We start from the raw sequence: 22,004 nt of genomic DNA, 5'->3' as shown, positions 1-22,004 counted from the left end.
TGGTCCGTATAGCATAGTTAGGAAACTCAGTAATACGGACTATGTGATATCCACTCCCGAAAGAAGGCGTAAGACGCGTGTTTGTCACATTAACATGCTCAAAGCATATTATGCTCGTGATGATTGTGCACCTGTTAAACCGTTCCCAGACACTGCCGCTGTTTTAATAACGTCTACAGCTTCTTCTGTTTTAGAAGGTGACCTGAATGAGGATGAGGATGGACTGGTATTGAGAAATACTCCACAACAATGTAGTAAATTGGGAAATTCCGCTATTCTGTCCAATCTGTCTTCTCATTTATCTTCTCTACCTAATGGGCAAAGGCAGGACGTGGTTGCTCTCATTACATCATTTCCCGTTCTGTTTTCTGATGTCCCATCCCAGACTGGGGTGTTACAGCATGATATTGATGTTCGAGATGCAAAACCGATAAAACAACATCCTTATCGAGTTAACGAGGTTAAGAGGTCCGCTATGAAGACAGAAACTGACTATTTGTTAGAGAATGATTTAGCTCGTCATAGTTATAGTCCGTGGAGTTCCCCATGTCTTCTCGTTAAGAAACCTGATGGTTCTTTTCGTTTCTGTACGGATTACCGAAAAGTCAATGCTGTCACCGTGCCTGATTGTTATCCGCTCCCTAGAATGGAGGATTGTGTCGACAGTATCGGTTCCGCTAGATTTGTTAGCAAACTTGACTTACTTAAAGGGTACTGGCAGGTACCATTAACCCCACGTGCGTCCGACATATCTGCGTTTGTAACTCCGGATTGCTTTCTACAATACCATGTTATGGCGTTCGGGTTACGAAACGCACCTGCTACGTTTCAGCGATTGATTCAAACCGTTCTCGCTGGGGTACCAAATTGCAAGGCATATTTGGATGACTTGGTGATCTTTTCTGGTGACTGGAAAGAGCATTTGTCTTTGTTGCGGACTGTGTTTGAACGTTTAGAACGTGCGTCTTTAACACTTAACCTTGCCAAGTGTGTGTTTGGTCAAGCCACTGTGACCTATTTGGGAAAGCATGTAGGAAATGGGCAAGTAAAGCCGGTAGATGAGAAAGTTGCTGCCATTACTAAGTTCCCTGTTCCTGTTACACGGCGAGAGTTAAGACGATTTTTGGGTATGATTGGTTACTACCGAAGTTTTTGTAAAAATTTTGCTACGGTAGTAACTCCTCTCACTAACCTCCTCAGCCCTAAGCAGACTTTTGTCTGGACTGAGGAATGTCAGGTTGCATTTGAAAATGCTAAGGCTTTGATGTGTACCAGTCCAGTTCTGGCAGCCCCACAGTTTGATCAGGCGTTCAAGCTGGAGGTTGACGCGAGCGCAGTCGGCGCTGGAGCAGTCCTGATTCAGGAGGGTACGGATTGTGTGGACCATCCAGTTTGTTTTTTTTTCTCGTAAATTCAATTAACATCAAGCAAATTATTCTACCATCGAGAAGGAAACCCTAGCTTTACTACTAGCCTTACAGTTCTTTGAGGTCTATTTGGGTTCTTCCAGTTTTCCTACCATTGTGTTTACTGATCACCATCCCCTTGTGTTTTTGTCGCGCATGTATAATGCAAATCAACGCTTGATGCGTTGGGCTTTGTTTGTGCAGAATTATCACTTGGAAATTCATCACAAGAAGGGTTCCGAGAATATTCTTGCTGATACTCTTTCTAGAGTTTGAATTTAGGTATGTGGGTATGTTTGTGCTTCTGCTTAGTCTATATGTTCAGGTTTTTTTTTTTTTTTTAGTTGTTGTTGTTTTTTTTTGTATCAAACGATGAGTTTGATCTTAAATGTGGGGGTGTTACGTCCTTTGGGACGTTTATAGTGTTTTCTTGGGGGTTTGTGTGTTTCTCTTTTTGGTCTCTTGTCTCTCTTACTTTCACTTTCACAGGCTGTCGCTGATTGGCTGTGCTACCTGTCAATCACTCGTAACGAGTTGAGTGGGTTTGCCTTGTGAGGCGGGATCCTCATCATCCTGATGCTTGACACCTGGAGAAGCCCTACTTAAGACGCATGCTAACACCAGGAAGAGAGAGAGAGTTTTGTTTTTGTTTTGAGATGTTTTTGTTTTCTCTCCGGTTGATTTAGTTCTGTTAAATGTTTGTGTTGTCTGTCATGTTACGCTTGCCTTTTGTTCTGAGTGCTCCCTGAAATTTCTCATTCGTGAGCTCTGATTCTGTTAAACAGCTTTGTAAAGCTGGATTAAGCGGGAAGGATGAAGGGACTAGGTAAGATTGTCACGTGACATACATTTTGCACACTCAGTTTTCTTTTGTGTCTATATTCACTAGGTTAGGGATTTGTGCCACCCCCTGTATTTTTGTTTTCATTAGTCAGTGTAGTTTATTTACGACGTCTCGGACGTTGAAGACTTTTTCTTTGATCTTTCGTTTTAGTTTAGGCTTAGATTGAAATGGTTTAGTTAGTTTCGTTTTGCTTATGTTATTTTCGTTTGTTTGGCACAAGTCCTGTTTTCCCTTTCTTCCTTTTTGCCTTGTTCACATGTAATATAAATTACTTTATCCTTATTAAATTACTTTTTATTCTATTTTGGCTGTGTCTCTCGTGTTTCTCAATTCGTACAGTGTTCCATAGAGACGTTTGTCTGAACTGGTCTTGTGTTCCCCTTCTAACAATCCCAAGACGGATGAGAGCCAAAGAGGGGTCGTAACAGTTAGTAATATAGACATGTATGTGTGTGTGTGCAATGACATATAACAATGGCAAGTAAATTGTTAGGGACTGCATAACCAAGCATAGAAAGTATCTATGAAGAGAGAGCGTTAAATAAGAAAAAATAATATTAAGAATGATAAGAGGCGTCTTCTCGTCTTCTGCACTGTTGCCGCTGGGCCGTCTGTATTTTTTACCCGTTATATGTAAAAACAGATTCAAATGGTCTTTCCTAAAAAAAAATTTATATATATATATATATATATATATATATATATATATATATATATATATATATATATATATATATATATATATATATATATAGTAACTAATATATATATATATATATATAAGTTATATTAAGAAGACAGATTTCACTGCCAGTTCACTTCACTGTTCACACACACACACAGATCCATTGCAGGCTATATGAGTCCCCTGTTGGTAAGGTAGACATCGTCCAGAGTCGCAGGTCCTATCTTGGCATGTTTAAGAAAAAGAAAATGCATATTTGAGGTCTACCTATATATATATATATATATATATATATATATATATATATATATATATATATATATATATATATTTGAGGTCTACCTATATATATATATATATATATATATATATATATATATATATATATATATATATATATATATACAGGTCCTTCTAAAAAAAATTGCATATTGTGATAAAGTTCATTATTTTCCATAATGTAATGATAAAAATTTAACTTTCATATATTTTAGATTCATTGCACACCAACTGAAATATTTCAGGTCTTTTATTGTTTTAATACTGAGGATTTTGGCATACAGCTCATGAAACCCCAAAATTCCTATCTCAAAAAAATTGCATATTTCATCCGACCAATAAAAGAAGTGTTTTAAATTTTTTTAAAAAGTCAACCTTCAAATAATTATGTTCAGTTATGCACTCAATACTTGGTCGGGAATCCTTTTGCAGAAATGACTGCTTCAATGCGGCGTGGCATGAAGGCAATCAGCCTGTGGCACTGCTGAGGTGTTATGGAGGCCCAGGATGCTTCGATAGTGGCCTTAAGCTCATCTAGATTGTTGGGTCTTGCGTCTCTCAACTTTCTCTTCGCAATATCCCACAGATTCTCTATGGGGTTCAGGTCAGGAGAGTTGGCAGGCCAATTGAGCACAGTAATACCATGGTCAGTAAACCATTTACCAGTGGTTTTGGCACTGTGAGCAGGTGCCAGGTCGTGCTGAAAAATGAAATCTTCATCTCCATAAAGCTTTTCAGCAGATGGAAGCATGAAGTGCTCCAAAATCTCCTGATAGCTAGCTGCATTGACCCTACCCTTGATAAAACACAGTGGACCAACACCAGCAGCTGACATGGCACCCCAGACCATCACTGACTGTGGGTACTTGACACTGGACTTCAGGCATTTTGGCATTTCCTTCTCCCCAGTCTTCCTCCAGACTCTGGCACCTTGATTTCCGAATGACATGCAAAACTGAGTAACAGTCCAGTGCTGCTTCTCTGTAGCCCAGGTCAGGCGCTTCTGCCGCTGTTTCTGGTTCAAAAGTGGCTTGACCTGGGGAATGCGGCACCTGTAGCCCATTTCCTGCACACGCCTGTGCACGGTGGCTCTGGATGTTTCTACTCCAGACTCAGTCTACTGCTTCCGCAGGTCCCCCAAGGTCTGGAATCGGTCCTTCTCCACAATCTTCCTCAGGGTCCGGTCACCTCTTCTCGTTGTGCAGCGTTTTTTGCCACACTTTTTCCTTCGCACAGACTTCCCACTGAGGTGCCTTGATACAGCACTCTGGGAACAGCCTATTTGTTCAGAAATTTCTTTCTGTGTCTTACCCTCTTGCTTGAGGGTGTCAATGATGGCCTTCTGGACAGCAGTCAGGTCGGCAGTCTTACCCATGATTGCGGTTTTGAGTAATGAAACAGGCTGGGAGTTTTTAAAAGCTTCAAGAATCTTTTGCAGGTGTTTAGAGTTAATTAGTTGATTGAGATGATTAGGTTAATAGCTCGTTTAGAGACCCTTTTCATTATATGCTAATTTTTTTTTAGATAGGAATTTTGGGTTTTCATGAGCTGTATGCCAAAATCATCAGTATTAAAACAATAAAAGACCTGAAATATTTCAGTTGGTGTGCAATGAATCTAAAATATATGAAAGTTTAATTTGTATCATTACATTATGGAAAATAATGAACTTTATCACAATATGCTATTTTTTTTAGAAGGACCTGTATATATATATATATATGCACTTCTCCAGGACACACATATTAGGGGTTGAGCTTACAGCTGTGATGCTGTTTTAGCTGCTGTTTATGAGGCGCCACGTAGGATTTAAATCAAACTTCGCTTATCAATACATGCATAACACACGTGCATATACACCTATAAATTACTCGCATATACATGTATACTATTGGATGTTCAAAATACATATATAAAATACACGTGCACACTAATATGAAATTCATACCAATACATATTATGTTAGTAATGAATGCATAAACTTGTGAATAACCTATAAATACTCGCATATACATATAAATTTCCATGCACATACACCTATAAACACTCGCACATACATATACACTCACTGCACGCAGACACACCTATACACACTCGCACATACATATACACTCACTGCACGCAGACACACCTATACACACTCGCACATACATATACACTCGCTGCACACAGACACACCTATACACACTCGCACATACATATACACTCGCTGCACACAGACACACCTATACACACTCGCATATACATATAAACTTCCATGCAGACACACCTATAAACACTCGCACATAAATATAAACTTCCATGCATATACACCTATAAATACTCGCACATACATATAAACCCGATGCGCGCATACACTTCCATAAAACACTCGCGCATACATACAAAATAAAACGTGGATGCATGCTTTAGTTGAGTATGTATATGCGAGTGATTTCATATGTGGATGTGCATGAACTTTTCAGGGTAAAAGGAAGTAATTTCAGTGTAAAAGGAAGTCATTTATTCTTCTTCTTCTTTTGGAGTTTTATGGCGGTTGGCAAACCAGCTAAAAGGTGCATTTACCGCCACCAACTGGACAGGAGTGTGAAGCGTCAACACAGGGGGTGCAGAGATATCACGCACTTGATGATCATGAACTTTATCAACCATTCAAATGTTTCATGCATAATCATTACTTTCGCCGGTTCTTTGTATAGACAGTAAAATAAATGTTCTTTGTGGCAAGCTTTATTTCAGGTGTTGCGTGATATCTCTGCGCCCGCTGTGTTGACGCTTCACACTCCTGTCCAGTTGGTGGCGGTAAATGCACCTTTTAGCTGGTTTGCCAACCGCCATAAAACTCCAAAAGAAGAAGAATAAATGACTTCCTTTTACACTGAAATGACTTCCTTTTACACTGAAAAGTTCACGCACATCCATATATGAAATCACTCGCATATACATATATACACAACTAAAGCATGCATCCACGTTTTATTTTGTATGTATGCGCGAGTGTTTTATGGAAGTGTATACGCGCATCGGGTTTATATGTATGTGCGAGTGTGTGTAGGTGTATATGCATGGAAGTTTATATGTATATGCGAGTGTTTAGGTGTGTCTGCATGGAAGTTTATATGTATGTGCGAGTGTGTATAGGTGTGTCTGCGTGCAGCGAGTGTATATGTATGTGCGAGTGTTTATAGGTGTATGTGCATGGAAGTTTATATGTATATGCGAGTATTTATAGGTGTATGCGTGCGTCAAGTTTATATGTATGCGAGTATTTATAGGTGTATGCGTGCGTCAAGTTTATATATGCAAGTTATTCACAAGTTTATATGCATTCATTACTAATATAATATGTATTGGTATGAATTTCATATTAGTGTGCACGTGTATTTCATATGTATTTTGAACATCCAATAGTATACATGTATATGCGAGTAATTTATAGGTGTGTATGCACGTGTGTTATGCATGTATTGATAAGCAAAGTTTGATTTAAATCCTACATGGCGCCTCATAGCTGTTCTTCATAAATCCACCAGATGACTCCATTTATCAGTTAAATCAATATCATACTATATCACTGATATACACTGATGATCAGAGTAGACATGCGTACATATCAGTCATAAACATCAGTAAAATCAATTGTCAGTTCATAGTAATAATGTCATGTTTATGTGGGAATATGATTTCTCCCTCTAGTGCTCAAATAATGTTATAGTTTAATCTCTGAGGGAGTTTAAAGCTGCTTTCTTCGGGTTCCAGCACATACATCTCTTTACTAACTACTTTTGCAACTTAAATCGCAGCACTTCTGCTGTTATACAGCATAATGACTGTTATTGAGGAAACACTACAAAGTTCATTGCAGCGTGACATTAAAAACTGATCTGATTTTCTTGCACACAATCACATAAACGTTGTAAAAACCATCAGAAAACCAAATATTTGCTAATTGTATTAATTTCTCAAATGGGGAGATGGGGCATTGTAACATGGAGAGGGTTGTAACACCACCAGTTCCACCAATCAGGGACAAACTCATAGTCACATGATCAAGTCCGAAAAAGAGAAATTATCCAGTGAGCATCAGTTCTGTGGGAGAAAATGCCTTGTTGATGCCAGAGGTCAGAGGAGAATGACCAGACTGGTTCAGCTGACAGAAATACAACAGTAACTCAGATAAACACTCGATACAACTGAGGTGAAGAAGAGCGTCTCTGAACACACAATATGTCAAACCTTGGAGCAGATGAGCATCAGAAGACACACAAACTGAGGATACAATTCACACAGGCTCACCAAAACTGGACAATAGTAGATGTCACAGTTACTAGCTGGTGTGCCCAGGTTGACCGCCAGAGGGCACTCTTTCTCTGCTCTTTGGCACTCAGCCAGCCATGAACTTCAGTTCCCATAATCCTTTGCCTGGGCTCATCAATGATTATTGCATTCACAATTTCACATGTGTGTCGTTACATTGTTTGTCTCACCCTATTTATACCATGTTCTATCTGTGATTTCTCATCGAGGTGTTGTAATTGTCACACGCCATTCCTGAGCACTCTCCCTTGGCTTTTTGTTCTTCTGTGGATTGTTTGCAAGTGTTTCCTGGCATGACTACGATTCTGGATTTTCCAATAAAGTTGAGCTTGGATCTCACTTAGTCTTAGTCTTAGTCTCATCTGTGACAGTAGATTGGAAAAACATTGTCTGGTCTGATGAGTCTTGATTTCTGCTGGGACATTCAGATGGAGGGTCAGAGTTTAAATAACACGAAAGCATGGATCATCCTGTCTTGTATCAGCGGTTCAGGCTGCTGGTCTGAGGGATATTATCTTGGCACACTTTGGGCCCCTTAGTCCCAATTGAACATCATTTAAACGCTCAAATCACCTCAAACTGGTTTCTTTATCATGACGGTGAGTTCAGTAAACTCAAACGGCCTCCACCGTCTCCAGATCTCAGTCTAATAGAGCAGCTTTGAGATGTGGAGGAACAGGAGATTCACATTATGGATGTTCAGCTGATAAATCTGCAGTAACTGTGTGATGATATCATGACAATATGGACCGAAATCTCTGAGGAATGTTTACAGAAACTTGTTGAATCTGTGTCATGAAGAATTGAGGCTTTTCTATATATATATATATATATATATATATATATATATATATATATATATATTTGTGGGTATAAATGGTATAAATAGGGACACTAGATGGCGCTAGTTAATAGTGGGATGTCATGTTTTATTTGATTAAATTTAAGGGTCATGGTTTGTTAACCAACTGCAAATGAAAAAAAAAATGATAGTCAAGTTCTTGAATTCTTTTATTGGATTTTGATTTAATTAGCATATGTCTTACATTTAATTGCAACATAGAAGCATTAATTTGTTGCTAGTTACCACCCTAAACTAAAAATAAAGAAATTATTAACAACCATCAGTCATTTTTATACATAAATAAAATCATATTTCAACAGAAAATCATACATATACATTCTTAAAATGTGACTATATAATATTGTATTTCATCACACACTGAGAGAGTCGTTTATCTGTTAGATTCAGTGTTTAATAGTAAAGTCTGTTTTATTAAAGCTAATGTCAGAGACTGTGAGTCTTCATATGAGCAGGAATGAAAAGAAAGCCCTTCAAACACACAGTAATGAACGACACCTCAGTGTGTGTGTGTGTGTGTGTGTGTGTGTGTGTGTGTGTGTGTGTGTGTGTGTGTGTGTGTGTGTGTCAAACATCGACCACAAACATCCAACAGAAGCTCATGCAGAGCCAGCAACAAATCACACCACTTTTCTGAGCAGAGCAAGCCGAACACCCCAGGCGTTCATTTAACACAGATTTATATATTTCTGAAATGAGGAGGCAACATGTTTCGTTTCTTGTTTGTTGTTGTTTTGTGGATTTGTAAAAAGGGAAAACACTGAGGCTTTCAAAAGTCAGATCATTTAGATCATTTGTTAAAAGTTATTGTACATTCTTAAAGAGAGAGTTTCATTAGTCACTGAATCTCATGCTTGAAAAACCTCAGAACTCAATCCAGCAGTTTTAAAGAGCCGAGAGGAACGGCAGCGGTTCCTGTGAGAGCGCTCACACCGCTGCTCTGGTTCTTGAAGGTCGATCTCTTCTCGTGGTGATCGGCGCATACACCACATGATCCTCCTCTTTATCATCCTGCAAAAACACAATGCATAATACTAAATACATGTATGTCCTTGAAATCATGTTACAATATAAAACCAGCCTCAAGTGTGTCACAAACATCCATAGGTCTGTGTGTGTGTGAGAGACTTGCACTGTTTCCTTTCGTTTGTTTCCTTATGCCTTTTTTAATGCTTACATGAGATGCTATAAAAATGTATTCCAGTACTAATGGCAAAAATGGCTGTGAAATCAACAGTTATTTACTGTAGATTTCACAGTAACATTACTGTATAAGATTTTTACAGTAGAATATTGTAAAGTTTACAGTAAGACCTTAAAAATCACAGTAGTCCAAGCATTACAGTAGAAATCACAGTAGTCCAAGCATTACAGTAGAAATCACAGTAGTCAAAGCATTACTGTAAAAAAATCACAATTTAGCCACTATAGTACTGTAAATAGTAAAGTAAACTACTGTAATTTTACTTTTTTTATCATATATTTCTTTGTACCCTTTTCAACTATTGAATGAACTAGTAACATTTGCTCTGTAATTTTACAAAACTTGTAATGAAATAGCCTCGTTTTGTAAAAATTTCTTCAGTCGTAAATTAAATTTAGCAACAGTAGAATAAGCGGGATAATATACTTCACGCCATTAGACTATCCAAAGTTAACACACTCCGCTGGGTGTTGTGGCCACATTACAAACATAGAATGTGCGTCAACTTTGGATGATATAATGGCATGTTGTCCAATGTCCATTATCCCTTTATGTTGTACCTGTTTTGTCATTCCTGTTCACCAAATGTTTTTAAATAAATAACTGTTAACAATTTTCTTATTGTCTGCAGTTGATTGCAATGTTTTAGAAAATGGGTGATTCTTTTAATGATGGCTAATATTACATCACAGTGATATAGTATTTAAATTGTACAGTGAGAAACTGAATTTACAGTGATTAACTGTTATCCACTGTTTATAGTACTGTATTGCATACAATACATTAAAAACAGTGCTTAACTGTTTTTTTTGTATGTAAATGCAATTGAAATCACAGTACTTTTTTTTCTTCTACAGTAAAACAATCAATACTGTAAATACAACTAAAAATCACAGTGTTTAATTGTTTTTTATTTTACAGTGAATACACAAAATACTGTAAATGTAAGTACAGTACCCTTACTGTAAAACGTATTCACAGTAACTTACTGGTAACAATTAGCCAGTAAGTTACTGTAAATACAACTAAAATCACAGTATTTAATTGTTTTTGATTTCACAGTGTATACATAAAATACTGTAAATGGAAGTACAGTACCCTTACTGTAAAAAGTATTCACAGTAACTTACTGGCTAATTGTTGCGGTTGTATTTTACGGTAATTTTTTTACAGTGAAGAATTGTGTTGATTTGCTCTGTTTTCCAAAAGAATCACAAAAAGGACGTACAACATGATTTGGACTGTGATGTCATCATCTGAAAGGAAATACTTCATCAGTGGCTCATTTTGAACACTGGAAATATTAACTAATGTTGATCTGATGGTAGAATGAGTGTTGTGAGGATTATGGCATATGTTTCTTGCATTGAATGCTGATCTTTATACACGTTTTGTGTTTGTGTCTGTATGATGATCTCTCACACACAAGCGCACTCACTGCTGAACTGATACACAGACATGAATTAGTAATAAATGATCTTACCGATATCTGTGCTCTTCTTTTGTAGAACGCTGGCTCGACATAGATGATTTCTTCTTCATGAGTCTCAACTGTTTTAATAATAATAAGATGTAATACAATAAATAGATGGATTAAAACAACAAAACTTAATGTTAGTCTAGATCTGTTTCTTTACAACAATGTAATTATGGCTTCATTGATCTGCGCTTATGCACCTTATTTTAGAGTGAAAAATCCTGTGCTAGTTAATATAAAACAAATTTGAATCCCATATTTGGTAATAAAATAGCATAAAGATAAAAATGATAAACACATTTTTGGAGGCCCGTCATTTTTGAACAGGAACACCATAAGTGTAACAAGTTTTATGTTATATCTTGTGTGAGCAAAGTCAATAAGTTTTGGTCCAATGCGATAACATTAACATTTTCAGGAAAAATAAAATCCTCTTCAGGTAAAAATGACCACAACTCAACATGAGGTTAAAAGGAACTACACTATTAAAGTATATTATCATTTGATATAACACTTATTACTTTTACAAATTCAATAGCGTTTATAATTTAACACTTGCCATTTCGATCAGTTCTACATTTCCTGCAGATGCAGAAGATCACGACGACTGTAAACACAATCATCAGAGATCCAGCAGAGATCAACACTATCAGAGACACTGAGACTGGAGGAACTGAAGGAGAGAGAGAAACAGTTATTAGTGTCAGCTAGTGATCAGAGAACGTCACAGATAGTAGTATTTTGCTGCTTTACATTTAAATTAATTTCAAAGTTTCTCGTCTATTACATTCTACTGTGGGTTACAGTAAGAATCAAATTGTATGTGTTTTTATTTCAGGCTGATAGGCAGCAAAGAGTGCTGATGATCTATATGTAAATATGAGTAACAATCTGAGGTATGCCGACGACACAACACTGAAAAAAGTAAGATATGGAACATCTGTTGAGGAAACTCAAGAGAAGAAAGTCTAATTATCGGACTAGAAATAAATATAAGGAAGACCAAGATCATGTGATCAAGATCAACTGATAACATTGATAAATTCGCTTTTAGGTGCCCATGTGACCACTAAAACACGAGAAATATGGTGGTAGGCAAGACGGCTAAGTCTTTAGACAAAATATTCAAAAGCAAAGACATAGTGATGAAGATGAGACTAGTTCAGACACTCATATTCTTCTACATTTGCGTTTCCAGAAACGTTGTTTCCTGTGTGTGCCGTGAATGACAAGACGGACCAACAAGTCAATCGGAAATCAAACCAGAAACTCAAAGCACAAATGATGAAACTGCATTAGTCGTACTTTGGTCACACGGTTTGAAGGGAAATATCACTGGAAAGTTGATCATGATTGGGAAGATTGAGGATAAAGGTGCAGAAGAAGACCTTCAGTGAGATACGATTACAGCGAGGACAGGACGGAAGCTGGAGGATCTCATCGCACAAATGCAAAAACAAATCCTATATAATTCTTTAGTCTATCAGTCACAATTTAGTCTATCAGTCACAAAGACTCAAATCTGAGCTGATGGGACATACATATCAATAATCCATATAACAGAGATACATAACTACATAAATAATCCAAGTAACAGAGTTGTTTATGTTGAGTAAAATCAAAAGAAGGGACATAGTTCAACAATTTGAAATCAATTTTTAAGCAATAAAATGCTGAACATTTGTTGTATCATCAATAATTGAAACCTGCTCCAGTCTTTATAATCAGCTCAGTAAATACACACACATGTGTCATCAGTGCTGCTGTACCTGCACATGTGTGGCAGAGTGTGTTGATGTCCAGATGTGTGGTCTGGTTGCTGATGGGATTGTTCAGCACACAGCTGTAGGTGTTTTTATCCTGATATTCCACCTCCAGAGGTAGAGAGAGACTGATGCTGAGATCACACACACTGATGCTGGACAATACACTCATTCCTGCGTACCAGGAGAGAGTCACATCACTCACATTCAACACTGAGCACAGCAATGTACAATTCTGGTGTGATGATGATGATGATGATGATGATGATGATGAACAGTGTGTAGAGTTACTGCTGATGACAGGAACAGGCAGACGAGCTGAGAAACATTAGAAACAGAATAAATCATACTATTAAATGACTGTACCAGAAAATGTAATCTTGTGTATCTGATTCACAGGTTCTTAAGCCCATATACTCTTTAAAGGGTCACTCCACCCATTTGCATTAAGAGGTCCATTGTTAGACAACCAGTCATACTATTGAATGGTCGTGCAACATTCTTTCATTTTCCCCTGAGACGAGAGAAATCTACTATTTACCTTTTTCACTTCCTCCTACAATGACGCAAAAATCGTCATTTGACGTCATTGTAGGAGGAAGTGTAAAAAGGGGGGATTTCTGTATAGACTACAAGCACAAATTCCCACCCTTTCAAACCCGCCCATAGGGGGTTGTGCCTAATGCGCTAACAGAGCTATCACAGATCAGTGGGTGGGACTTCACTTGCAGATACTTGTAAGGGTGGATTTTCTGCAGGGGTTCAGGCTGCAAGACTGCCGAATGACTAAAGAAACGTTATTAGCAAGATGGTAGAAAACTGTACATTTCTTGTCTATTCCACCCACTGCCACTTATACCAACGACGGAAATAAGCGCAGTTACAATAGCTTAATATGTGGGAGAGCGTTGCTATAGAGAGTGACAGTATTGTATTGCAATAGATAGCACATAAAAGTCAATACCAAATCAAAACTATTTAGCACATTAGTTGTAATTGAAAAGGTTTAATGACAAAATATGGTTATGGTTACACTTAAAATAGTTACAAAATAGATGTATGAGATGATGATAACTTATACCAATAATCTTACCCAGCATGTAAAATATTACCAGAGAGAGAGAGAGAGAGAGAGAGAGAGAGAGAGAGAGAGAAGAGGAGGCAAAGGGAGAGAGCCCCAAGAAAGGGAGAGAGCCAGAGCATTAAAAAAGACAGAGCAACAGTTACAGTCTTCTTTTATCCTTTCCCTGACCATGTGACTAAAACCCAAATGTGAGACATTCAAACTGACCAATCAGATAATTACACTTCCCCCATTTTTCTAAAGGTGTGACAATTAATAGACCCCCAAAGTACACAAATCTTGGCCTACAGGCCTTGATCACTATCAGCCCCTCTGTGTCTTTGGGAACTCCAAATGGTCCTTGTGGTTAAAAGAAGGGGTGGAACACAGTAAAGCATATGTCTTTGTTAATTTCAAATGTCTTGGATTATTTTCAATCCTACATACTGAAAGCAATATCAGCCATCTTGTTTATAAGCTACCGGTAAGCTAACAAGCGCTGTGGATATAGGAAGTTACGACAATGACGGAAGAAACTAAACATGATATGGAAGTAGAGGATTTTGAAATTCTGCTGCTCGAATCCGCTGTTCGTGGCTATCTTTACGAGCCGCAATATAGTGAAGAGCAGCTGAGGCTGATGGTGGAACAGGAGGCGGCTGCCTGTCGCGGACGAGGAGCCCGGGCTGGCTTGAGCTGGGCGGACTGCTGGTGCGTGTGCTCTCGCTGTGCGCTACGGACACAGATAGAGTCCGTCTGCTGCAGAGAATTTCAACGATGGCAATTTCTCCTGGACGAAATCTCTGAATCAGACGAGCACACGGACGTTTGTGTTGTGATGTGAACCATCCTAGTTTCGCCTGACTGAACATGCAGGTATCATGCAATAATTCACCATATAGAAAGAAATACAAACGAGTAATTCACTAATGAGTTTGCCAATGTAACGGGGTTCGTTGTTGTGGGAAGAAGGAGGCTGGAACCGGCGAACATTTAAACGTTTTAATAGTAAAATAAACAAATACAAAACAAAAGTATAAGCCAGCTGGCCACACACAACAGAAACAAAACATAAAATCAGGCCTGTTCCTTTTGTGTTTCCGCTCCTCCGTGAGAGATATGAGACCGCTGCACAGGTGTCATTCATTATCACTCGCGTCGTCCTCTCACGTCCCTCGCCCTCGTCCTGCTTGCCACAGCCAACTAACTAGACATTTTTTGTGAAATGAATTTCAAACTCATTTGGCAGCTAGCCTTCTTGTAGACGGAAGAGTGATTTCTCTGATGTTTGCGCTGTTCTGGATTAGTGGGAGTGGCTTGCGGAGCTGTGGCTTGCGGAGCTGCATTGTGGGAGTTGTTGTCTTACATACAAATGCGCCCCAAAGTTATTTTCTGTCTTTTCTCGGTCAAGAGGGCACCAAATTCAAAATGTCTTTTACATTTCGACTACATATATAACCCACTTTCAATAAAGATTAATGTTGAAATGGGTGTAGTGACCCTTTAAGCTAATAAGGTTAAGTGTATTTGGCTTGCTGTCCACCGTGGAGGGGATAAACCCCCAGTGGGACTACTAATGCTTGGACGATGAGTATGGTAGAAGCCTATATTATGTTGGTGGAGTTGGGGAGGAGGAGGGACGCCAGAACAGCGGATGCCAGAGCGAGTGAGCGGCTGCTTATGCTCCGGCAATTCATTAAAAGATTAGATGGGTTCACTCCTCCCGAAATTACACTGTGAACTTCACTAATCATACAGAATATAGAGATTGTGTATCTTAGATCTTACTATTTTAAAACTGAAAAATAATATATTTAGGACAGGTCTACTTCAAACCGATAAAGAAATAAAGGAAACCAATATTTAACTCACCGTAGACAGTGAGACTGAAACTCTTGATCACACTGCTCATCTGTAGTTTATAAACTCCAGCATGTTCAGTTGTGGTGTGTGTGATGATCAGAGATCCAGTTTGATGATCCAGCTTCAGTCTATCTCTGAATCTCCCATCAGGATCATCATCATATACAGTCATGCTGTCGGCCATTACATTGATTTCAGCTATTAAAGTGTTTTCATCTCCAAACCTCCACAGAATCACATCATCATCCATCATTTCAGTGAGATCAGAGTTTAGAGAGACTGAATCTCCCTCCATCACTGACACTGACTTCACTGCATCTGTACCAGCAAACACTCCTGGAGAACACACAGACGTAAATAATTTTACACACACACACACACACAGCTGTGTTTTTGTGATATATGAGGACATTCCATAGGCGTAATGACTTTTATACTGGACAAACTGTATATTCTATCCCCCTACACTGCCCCTATCCCTAAACCTACCCATCACAGGAGACATGCTGCATTTCTACATTAAAAAAAACATTGTTTTTTATGTTTTTTAAGCTTTTTGAAATATGAGGACTCAGGCAATGTCCTCATATATCACGTGTAAGTTGTAATACCAGTGTAATATACATGTCATTATACACATTTGTGTCCTCATATATCAAAAAAAAAAAAAAAAAACTCAGTCTTTGCCATTTGCAATCAGATTCTGATGGTTCCAAAATGTTTGCTAACTGATTTTGCTAAACAAAAAACATCTAAAACATTTTTTTAATAATGTTCTACATTGAGACTGTAAAACTGTATTATCTTCAAATATACCTTAATGTGATATCCACATGTCATTTTTCTATTAATTTAGTGAGCTTATTAATAAGCTGACTGAATCTGTCCATTATGTGATTAGTAATGCCTGAATCCAAAATATCATAAATCCAACGTATTACTTTGAATATAAACCAAAGCATGAACTAAATCAGTAAAAACAAAAATGCATTAAAAATACATTTGTAACTTACCATCCAGACGCCACAAACACAAGCTGAGCAAAACAACATGAACCATTTTCTCTGATCACTGTAACATTATAATGGAAATCTCAGAAAGCTGCTGTCTTGAACAGTGACAATAATTTAGTGTGTGTGTGTGTGTGTGTGTGTGTGTGTGTGTGGATCCTCCCCCATCAGGACTAGACCACCCTTCACTGACCACACACTGGATTTCACTCTAAAAGCAGTGGTGGAGGAAGTACTGAATCTCAGAAGGCTTAAGTAAAAGTACAAATAACCAGAGACATATTTACTTTAGTGGAAGTAGAAGTATCACAATGACAACCCTACTTAAGTAAAAAGTAAAAAAGTACCTGATTTTAAATGTACTTTAAGTATTAAAAGTAAAAGTACTTGCATAACAATTTATTCTCTTAATGTCTATATTCTAATGATTAATAAAACAGTTAGGCCTAATCCTAACTCATTCAACCTAATAGCCTACTCCTATTATGATGTTTAATAATGATGGAAAAACCGTTATTTTTAAAGTTTCTGTCACCATTTCTGAACAAGCTTGCAATTAGGCAATATACATCACATCAAGCTTAACGTGACAGGGTTTGGCTGTAAACGCGATTCATTTATGGCGTAATTATGAACCTCTTGGCTTGCCATACTAATCCTAACCAAACGTAGAATACACACGCACCCCACACCACTACTGAATCTACCCTAACCTACCCATGCATATCCTATCCTATGCACATAAAAACAAATTTCCGCATATAAATTGCACGATAAACACACTGCGTGCTATAGATGTTATTCGATCTGCGTCATCAATGTTTGCGGCGGCCATATTGTTGACATAGAAACCACGGCAACTGTCAGTCTGTCAATTGACAAGCGAGGCAGCGTCGGTATTATCCATGGTATTATCACTGTATTTTTTATTTTTAAACAGCGTGATGGTGTGTTGTGTAATACACGGCTGTTCTAACAACAGCAATAAGAACCCCGGAGTTAGTTTTTATGATTGCGATAAGTTACCGACTGTCAGAAAGCGTGAAGGGAAGGAGACAGAGTTGAGCCAGCGCAGGAGAGGCTAGCTAGGATAAATAGGCTAAACTTTCAGCCAACTCCCCATAGAAAAGTCTGTTCCCATCATGTTACTACAGGTTTCACACATAATCCGTGTGCAATGCGTGTGCGGTGCGTATACGGTACAGAAGCAGGACGCGCTATACTTTATATGCTGCGTTTGCAGTGCGTAACTGATCCGCGGCTGTACCACAAACACCCCGGTACTCACTATTTTTATTTTAACACATACTCACTATTTCAACAACGTAAGCCAATTATTCCATGCATTACTTCTATATAAGTTGCTCAAGCAAGTGGTAAAATATGTAACCATGTACTTATATTAAAATCGCAAACATTTTAAATGAAAATTTAAAATTGACAAAAACAACCGACTCTCATGCCTTTTCTTTTGCATTTACATTTTAATACAAAAAATCTTGCATGTCACAAAGAATTTGTTTTTCCACCTCCACGAATGAGACGAGTGTCGTTCATTATGTTGCCTTGTTGAGGTGCATTGTAGTTTGTACGGATAGCCTACTGTATGAACGAGATCGTTATAAATATCCGGATAAGTTACGGCTGGCAAAGGTGGCAATAAGGACGGATCTTTACTTAAGCTTGATTGGTGTGGACCCACATCAAATAAGCATTATCTTCTCTTGATACCGACGAGATGAAGCCAGGCTACTGCTCCCCTCAACTCAAATCTGCGCGCGGTTAGGGGCAGCAGGACAGATGTCATGTCAACAATATGGCCGCGGTTAGCTACTTCCGGTGTTTGCGAATAAGTTCTATGCATTTAGTGTGACCGGGTTGATATGGCAACCAAACTTCACTGGTGAAACGTGCGACAAACGGACGGTCAGGATGACGTTTTGGCAGGGGAAAACTGATCAGAAAATGTAACGAAAATGTAACAGAACATTGTAGAAATGTAGTGGAGTAGAAAGTATAATAATTGCTGCAAAATGTAACGAAGTAAAAGTAATAAGTATGCACTATTGATTCTACTTAAGTAAAGATACGTGAAAAATTTACTTAAGTATTTGTACTTCGTTACATTCCACCACTGTCTAAAAGTAGCCTACACAACAGCCTTTATCAATAATCACTGTGGCAGAAAACATGTTATACCACAGGACGTTTACATGATTTGGGCAGGTTATTATTTTAGTATTGTGTTATTCTCTCTCTCTCTCTCTCTCTCTCTCTCTCTCTCTCTCTCTCTCTCTCTCTCTCTCTCTCTCTCTCTCTCTCTCTCTCTCTCTCTCTCTCTCTCTCTCTCTCTCTCTCTCTCTCTCTCTCTCTCTCTCTCTCTCTCTCTCTTTCTCTGTGTGTGTGTGTGTGTGTATAGGAAGAATTACCGTATCGATGTAAATATAACTTCACATGTGATAGCCTATGTTAATATCACTATAAGTGATTAATGATGAGTCAGATTAAATATCTGTAACTTATATTTGACTGTTTCTGAAACATCAGTATATTTTATCAGTATCAGTTTTCGTGAAAAAGGAAGTCTGATGGTGAGGTTCATATTAACAGGAGAGGAAATAAAGACACTCTTTACCCACAAACTTCTGACACAATAATCAACGTGCCTAACAATAATACACACATATTTTCCATCCGTCAGGTCAATCTACTTTTTCTTTTTTAAATAAATGAGGCCGCAGAAGTTTCACTTTGACTCAGTTGCTGGTGTCACATTCTGTGACTCGTGTTGTGTCTGCGCTAGAAAATAAATGCGCTGTGGGTTTCTGTGGAGCTGTGGTTGAAGAAAATGTTTATGTTCAAATGCAACCGTAGTGGGGGACTGAAAATCGTGTTTACTTTGAAATGTATTCCTTCTATTTTCATTTTATTGCATTCTGTTTGCAAATCAGTCTCACTGAAGCTGTATGACTTGTATCAAATGCATTCATGTAGAAAATGCATGTATTGAACATGTGTACCTAATGTGATGTTCACACATTCACAGGATAAAGTTAGGCCACTCCATGAATTGTATTCTAACCCTTACTCTATAAGTACATGTAGTTGATTAATATTAGGCCTACTTAAGCTATTTGAGTAAGTGCACTGTATACGTCACCTTAAAATAAAGTGTAACCGATCGTTTGCTCACCAGACCTTAATATGAAAACTTGTTAGGAGATGATCAACGATATTTGCTGGTTTGACTGATCATGATGTTCCCTTTCGTTGTCACTCCGAGTTCCGTCGGATGACGACGAATGGGGGTTTCGCTTAGAAAGCCTATCGACTTCGAGTATACAAAACGAGCCAATGGCAAACAAATGCCATGGGTCTGCGGAATTTGCATGGCGCAACTCCGCCCCACCTCGTGGGGATAAAAGGAGAAAGCCAGCAATATGCAGATATGTTTTTGCTTCGGAGCCAAGATGTTCTCTTCACTCCTGCAGTCTATTCTCTGACTATCTTCGAGAATCTTCAAGACGAGCAGCTTCCAGTCGGTGTTGGTGTGATGGCGTGTTCCAGCGAGTTTCACATTCCTGCCTGCTGATCTGAACAGCTGTGTGCTTCTCCCTGGGCGCTTCAGCACTGCTGCAAGCTTTTCTCACACAAAAAGAGCGTGCACGCGGCGCGTCTTTTTAAAGACGATCTGCCCGTGCATTTCTGAGTGCGGTAGTCTGATAGATTCAGCTGATGGGCACGAGCGCTGTTTTGACGTGTTTGGGCTTCGATCACGTTCGAACAGCGCTCGCGGATGCGTCACGTTCTCTTAAGGGAACATGACCATCGCAATGTAACGGTCAAGACTCAATGAGCTCAACTGAGTGAGAGTCCCCTCATCCACACCCCGATCTATTTTCTCCACGTGAGAGAATACTTTGGCTGGTGGCCAGGGTGACCTGAGATGGCTGGTGTGGAACTAAACCGCCGATTAATATCCGTGGTCCACACCCCTCTCTTTAACATTGCAACCCGCGCGGTTCTGAATGAGTTAGCTGGTCAGAGCCACGTCCTAAGGACGCCGGCGGGCCGGCATCTCATTCAGTTCCCCGGCTGATGAAATCATGTCTATCGCCGCGTCACAAGGTGAGCTGGAGTCCTTTGGAAGTGAGGGCTCGTCTATGTTGCCACTCTCGGGTGTGCAACATAGCGAGTCTGATCCAGAGTTGACAGCTATGCTTCCCGGGCAGCCGCGAGTATCGGGCATGTGTGGATTACTCTGCCATGTCTCGAGCACTCAAGGCTGATGATTGGTTTTGGGGAGGCGAACCCCAAATCCTTTCTACTCGGATGTGCATGAAGAGGTTATGAGATCGTGAGAGTCTCCTTTGACTTCGCGACTGCTCAGCAGCCTCTTCCACCTTCTCTGCCCTCGAGAGGCCGCGGCCATGGGTACACTGGGGTTCCCCCCGTGGAGTGTTCTGTGGCAGCACGTCTGTGCCCCCACAGCGCCTCCACCTGGCGTGGCGACCCTAAGCACCCCTCCAATGCCTGTAGGTTTTTTGTCTACTCCGGTGGCAAAGACCTATAGAGCAGCGGACAGGCTGCCGTCTCACTGCATGTTATTGCCATCCTTCGGGGTGCTCAATGACATGCACGAGGGTAGGGCTGATTCAGGGCTCATCTAAGAGACTGCCTGCCGCCACCGACCTCGCTCTACGAGTGACGAAGGTGACCGCACGCTCCCTGGGTCAGGTGATGTCCACTTGTGTGGTCAGACATTTCTGGGTTAACCTGGTTGATATGCGCGAGGCTGAGCGAACCGCTTCCTCAACTCCCCCATATCCCAGGCTGGCCCTTCGGCGGCGCGGTCGAGGACTCTGCCCAACAGTTCTCGGCCGCCCAGAAGCAGACTGAGGCTACCAAACACGTTCTGACCCCGCGGCCAGCTGCTGCCGCCGGCTCAGACGCCTCAGTCAGCTTGCCGCCGAACGCGCCCTCCTGCGACTTTCGCCCCCTCCCGCCCGGCCCCAGCAGCTCCGGGCCGCGCCGTGGAGGTGGTCGCAGGAAAGCGCCCCAGCCCGTACCAGCCCCGCAGCCTGCCAAATGCCGGGCAAAGCGGCGCTCCCGTTACGGGCAGCTCAGAGATGGGTTGCGGTTCTCCAGGAGGTGGTTGCAGGGCCACTCCTTTCCCCGGTGGAGGGCCGGGGGAGAACCTCTGTTTCCAGAGAGCTGACTTCCCATCTCTA

General features: G+C 39.8%; 1 protein-coding gene across 1 annotated transcript; it reads right to left on the bottom strand.

Moving 5' to 3' along the window:
• Positions 1 to 11,622: 11,622 nt before the first annotated feature.
• LOC130086996 (SLAM family member 9-like) lies at positions 11,623 to 16,985 on the bottom strand. Its single transcript, XM_056253199.1, has 5 exons — positions 16,777 to 16,985; positions 15,773 to 16,099; positions 13,043 to 13,155; positions 12,844 to 12,946; positions 11,623 to 11,747 (listed from the first exon to the last, which is right to left on the bottom strand). Exons 1-5 carry the CDS (start codon positions 16,820 to 16,822, stop codon positions 11,623 to 11,625), a joined length of 714 nt encoding a protein of 237 aa, XP_056109174.1. The 5' UTR covers positions 16,823 to 16,985.
• Between the last annotated feature and the right edge of the window lie 5,019 nt (positions 16,986 to 22,004).

The sequence above is a fragment of the Rhinichthys klamathensis genome, unplaced genomic scaffold, assembly GCF_029890125.1.
Source record: "Rhinichthys klamathensis goyatoka isolate OS25496 unplaced genomic scaffold, OSU_Roscu_1.1 h1tg000103l_1, whole genome shotgun sequence".
In the NCBI taxonomy this organism is placed as follows: Eukaryota; Metazoa; Chordata; class Actinopteri; order Cypriniformes; family Leuciscidae; genus Rhinichthys; species Rhinichthys klamathensis.
This window is presented reverse-complemented; position numbering and strand designations above follow the sequence as displayed.

Bases quoted from the DNA above. Each gene is read 5' to 3' on its own strand.
- LOC130086996 (XM_056253199.1), bottom strand. From the start codon at position 16,822: ATGGTTCATGTTGTTTTGCTCAGCTTGTGTTTGTGGCGTCTGGATG. The intron at 16,100-16,776 runs GTAAGTTACAAA...TGTGTTCTCCAG, and splicing joins GTGTTTGTGGCGTCTGGATG to GAGTGTTTGCTGGTACAGAT. The intron at 13,156-15,772 runs GTGAGTTAAATA...AATGTTTCTCAG, and splicing joins TTTCAGTCTCACTGTCTACG to CTCGTCTGCCTGTTCCTGTC.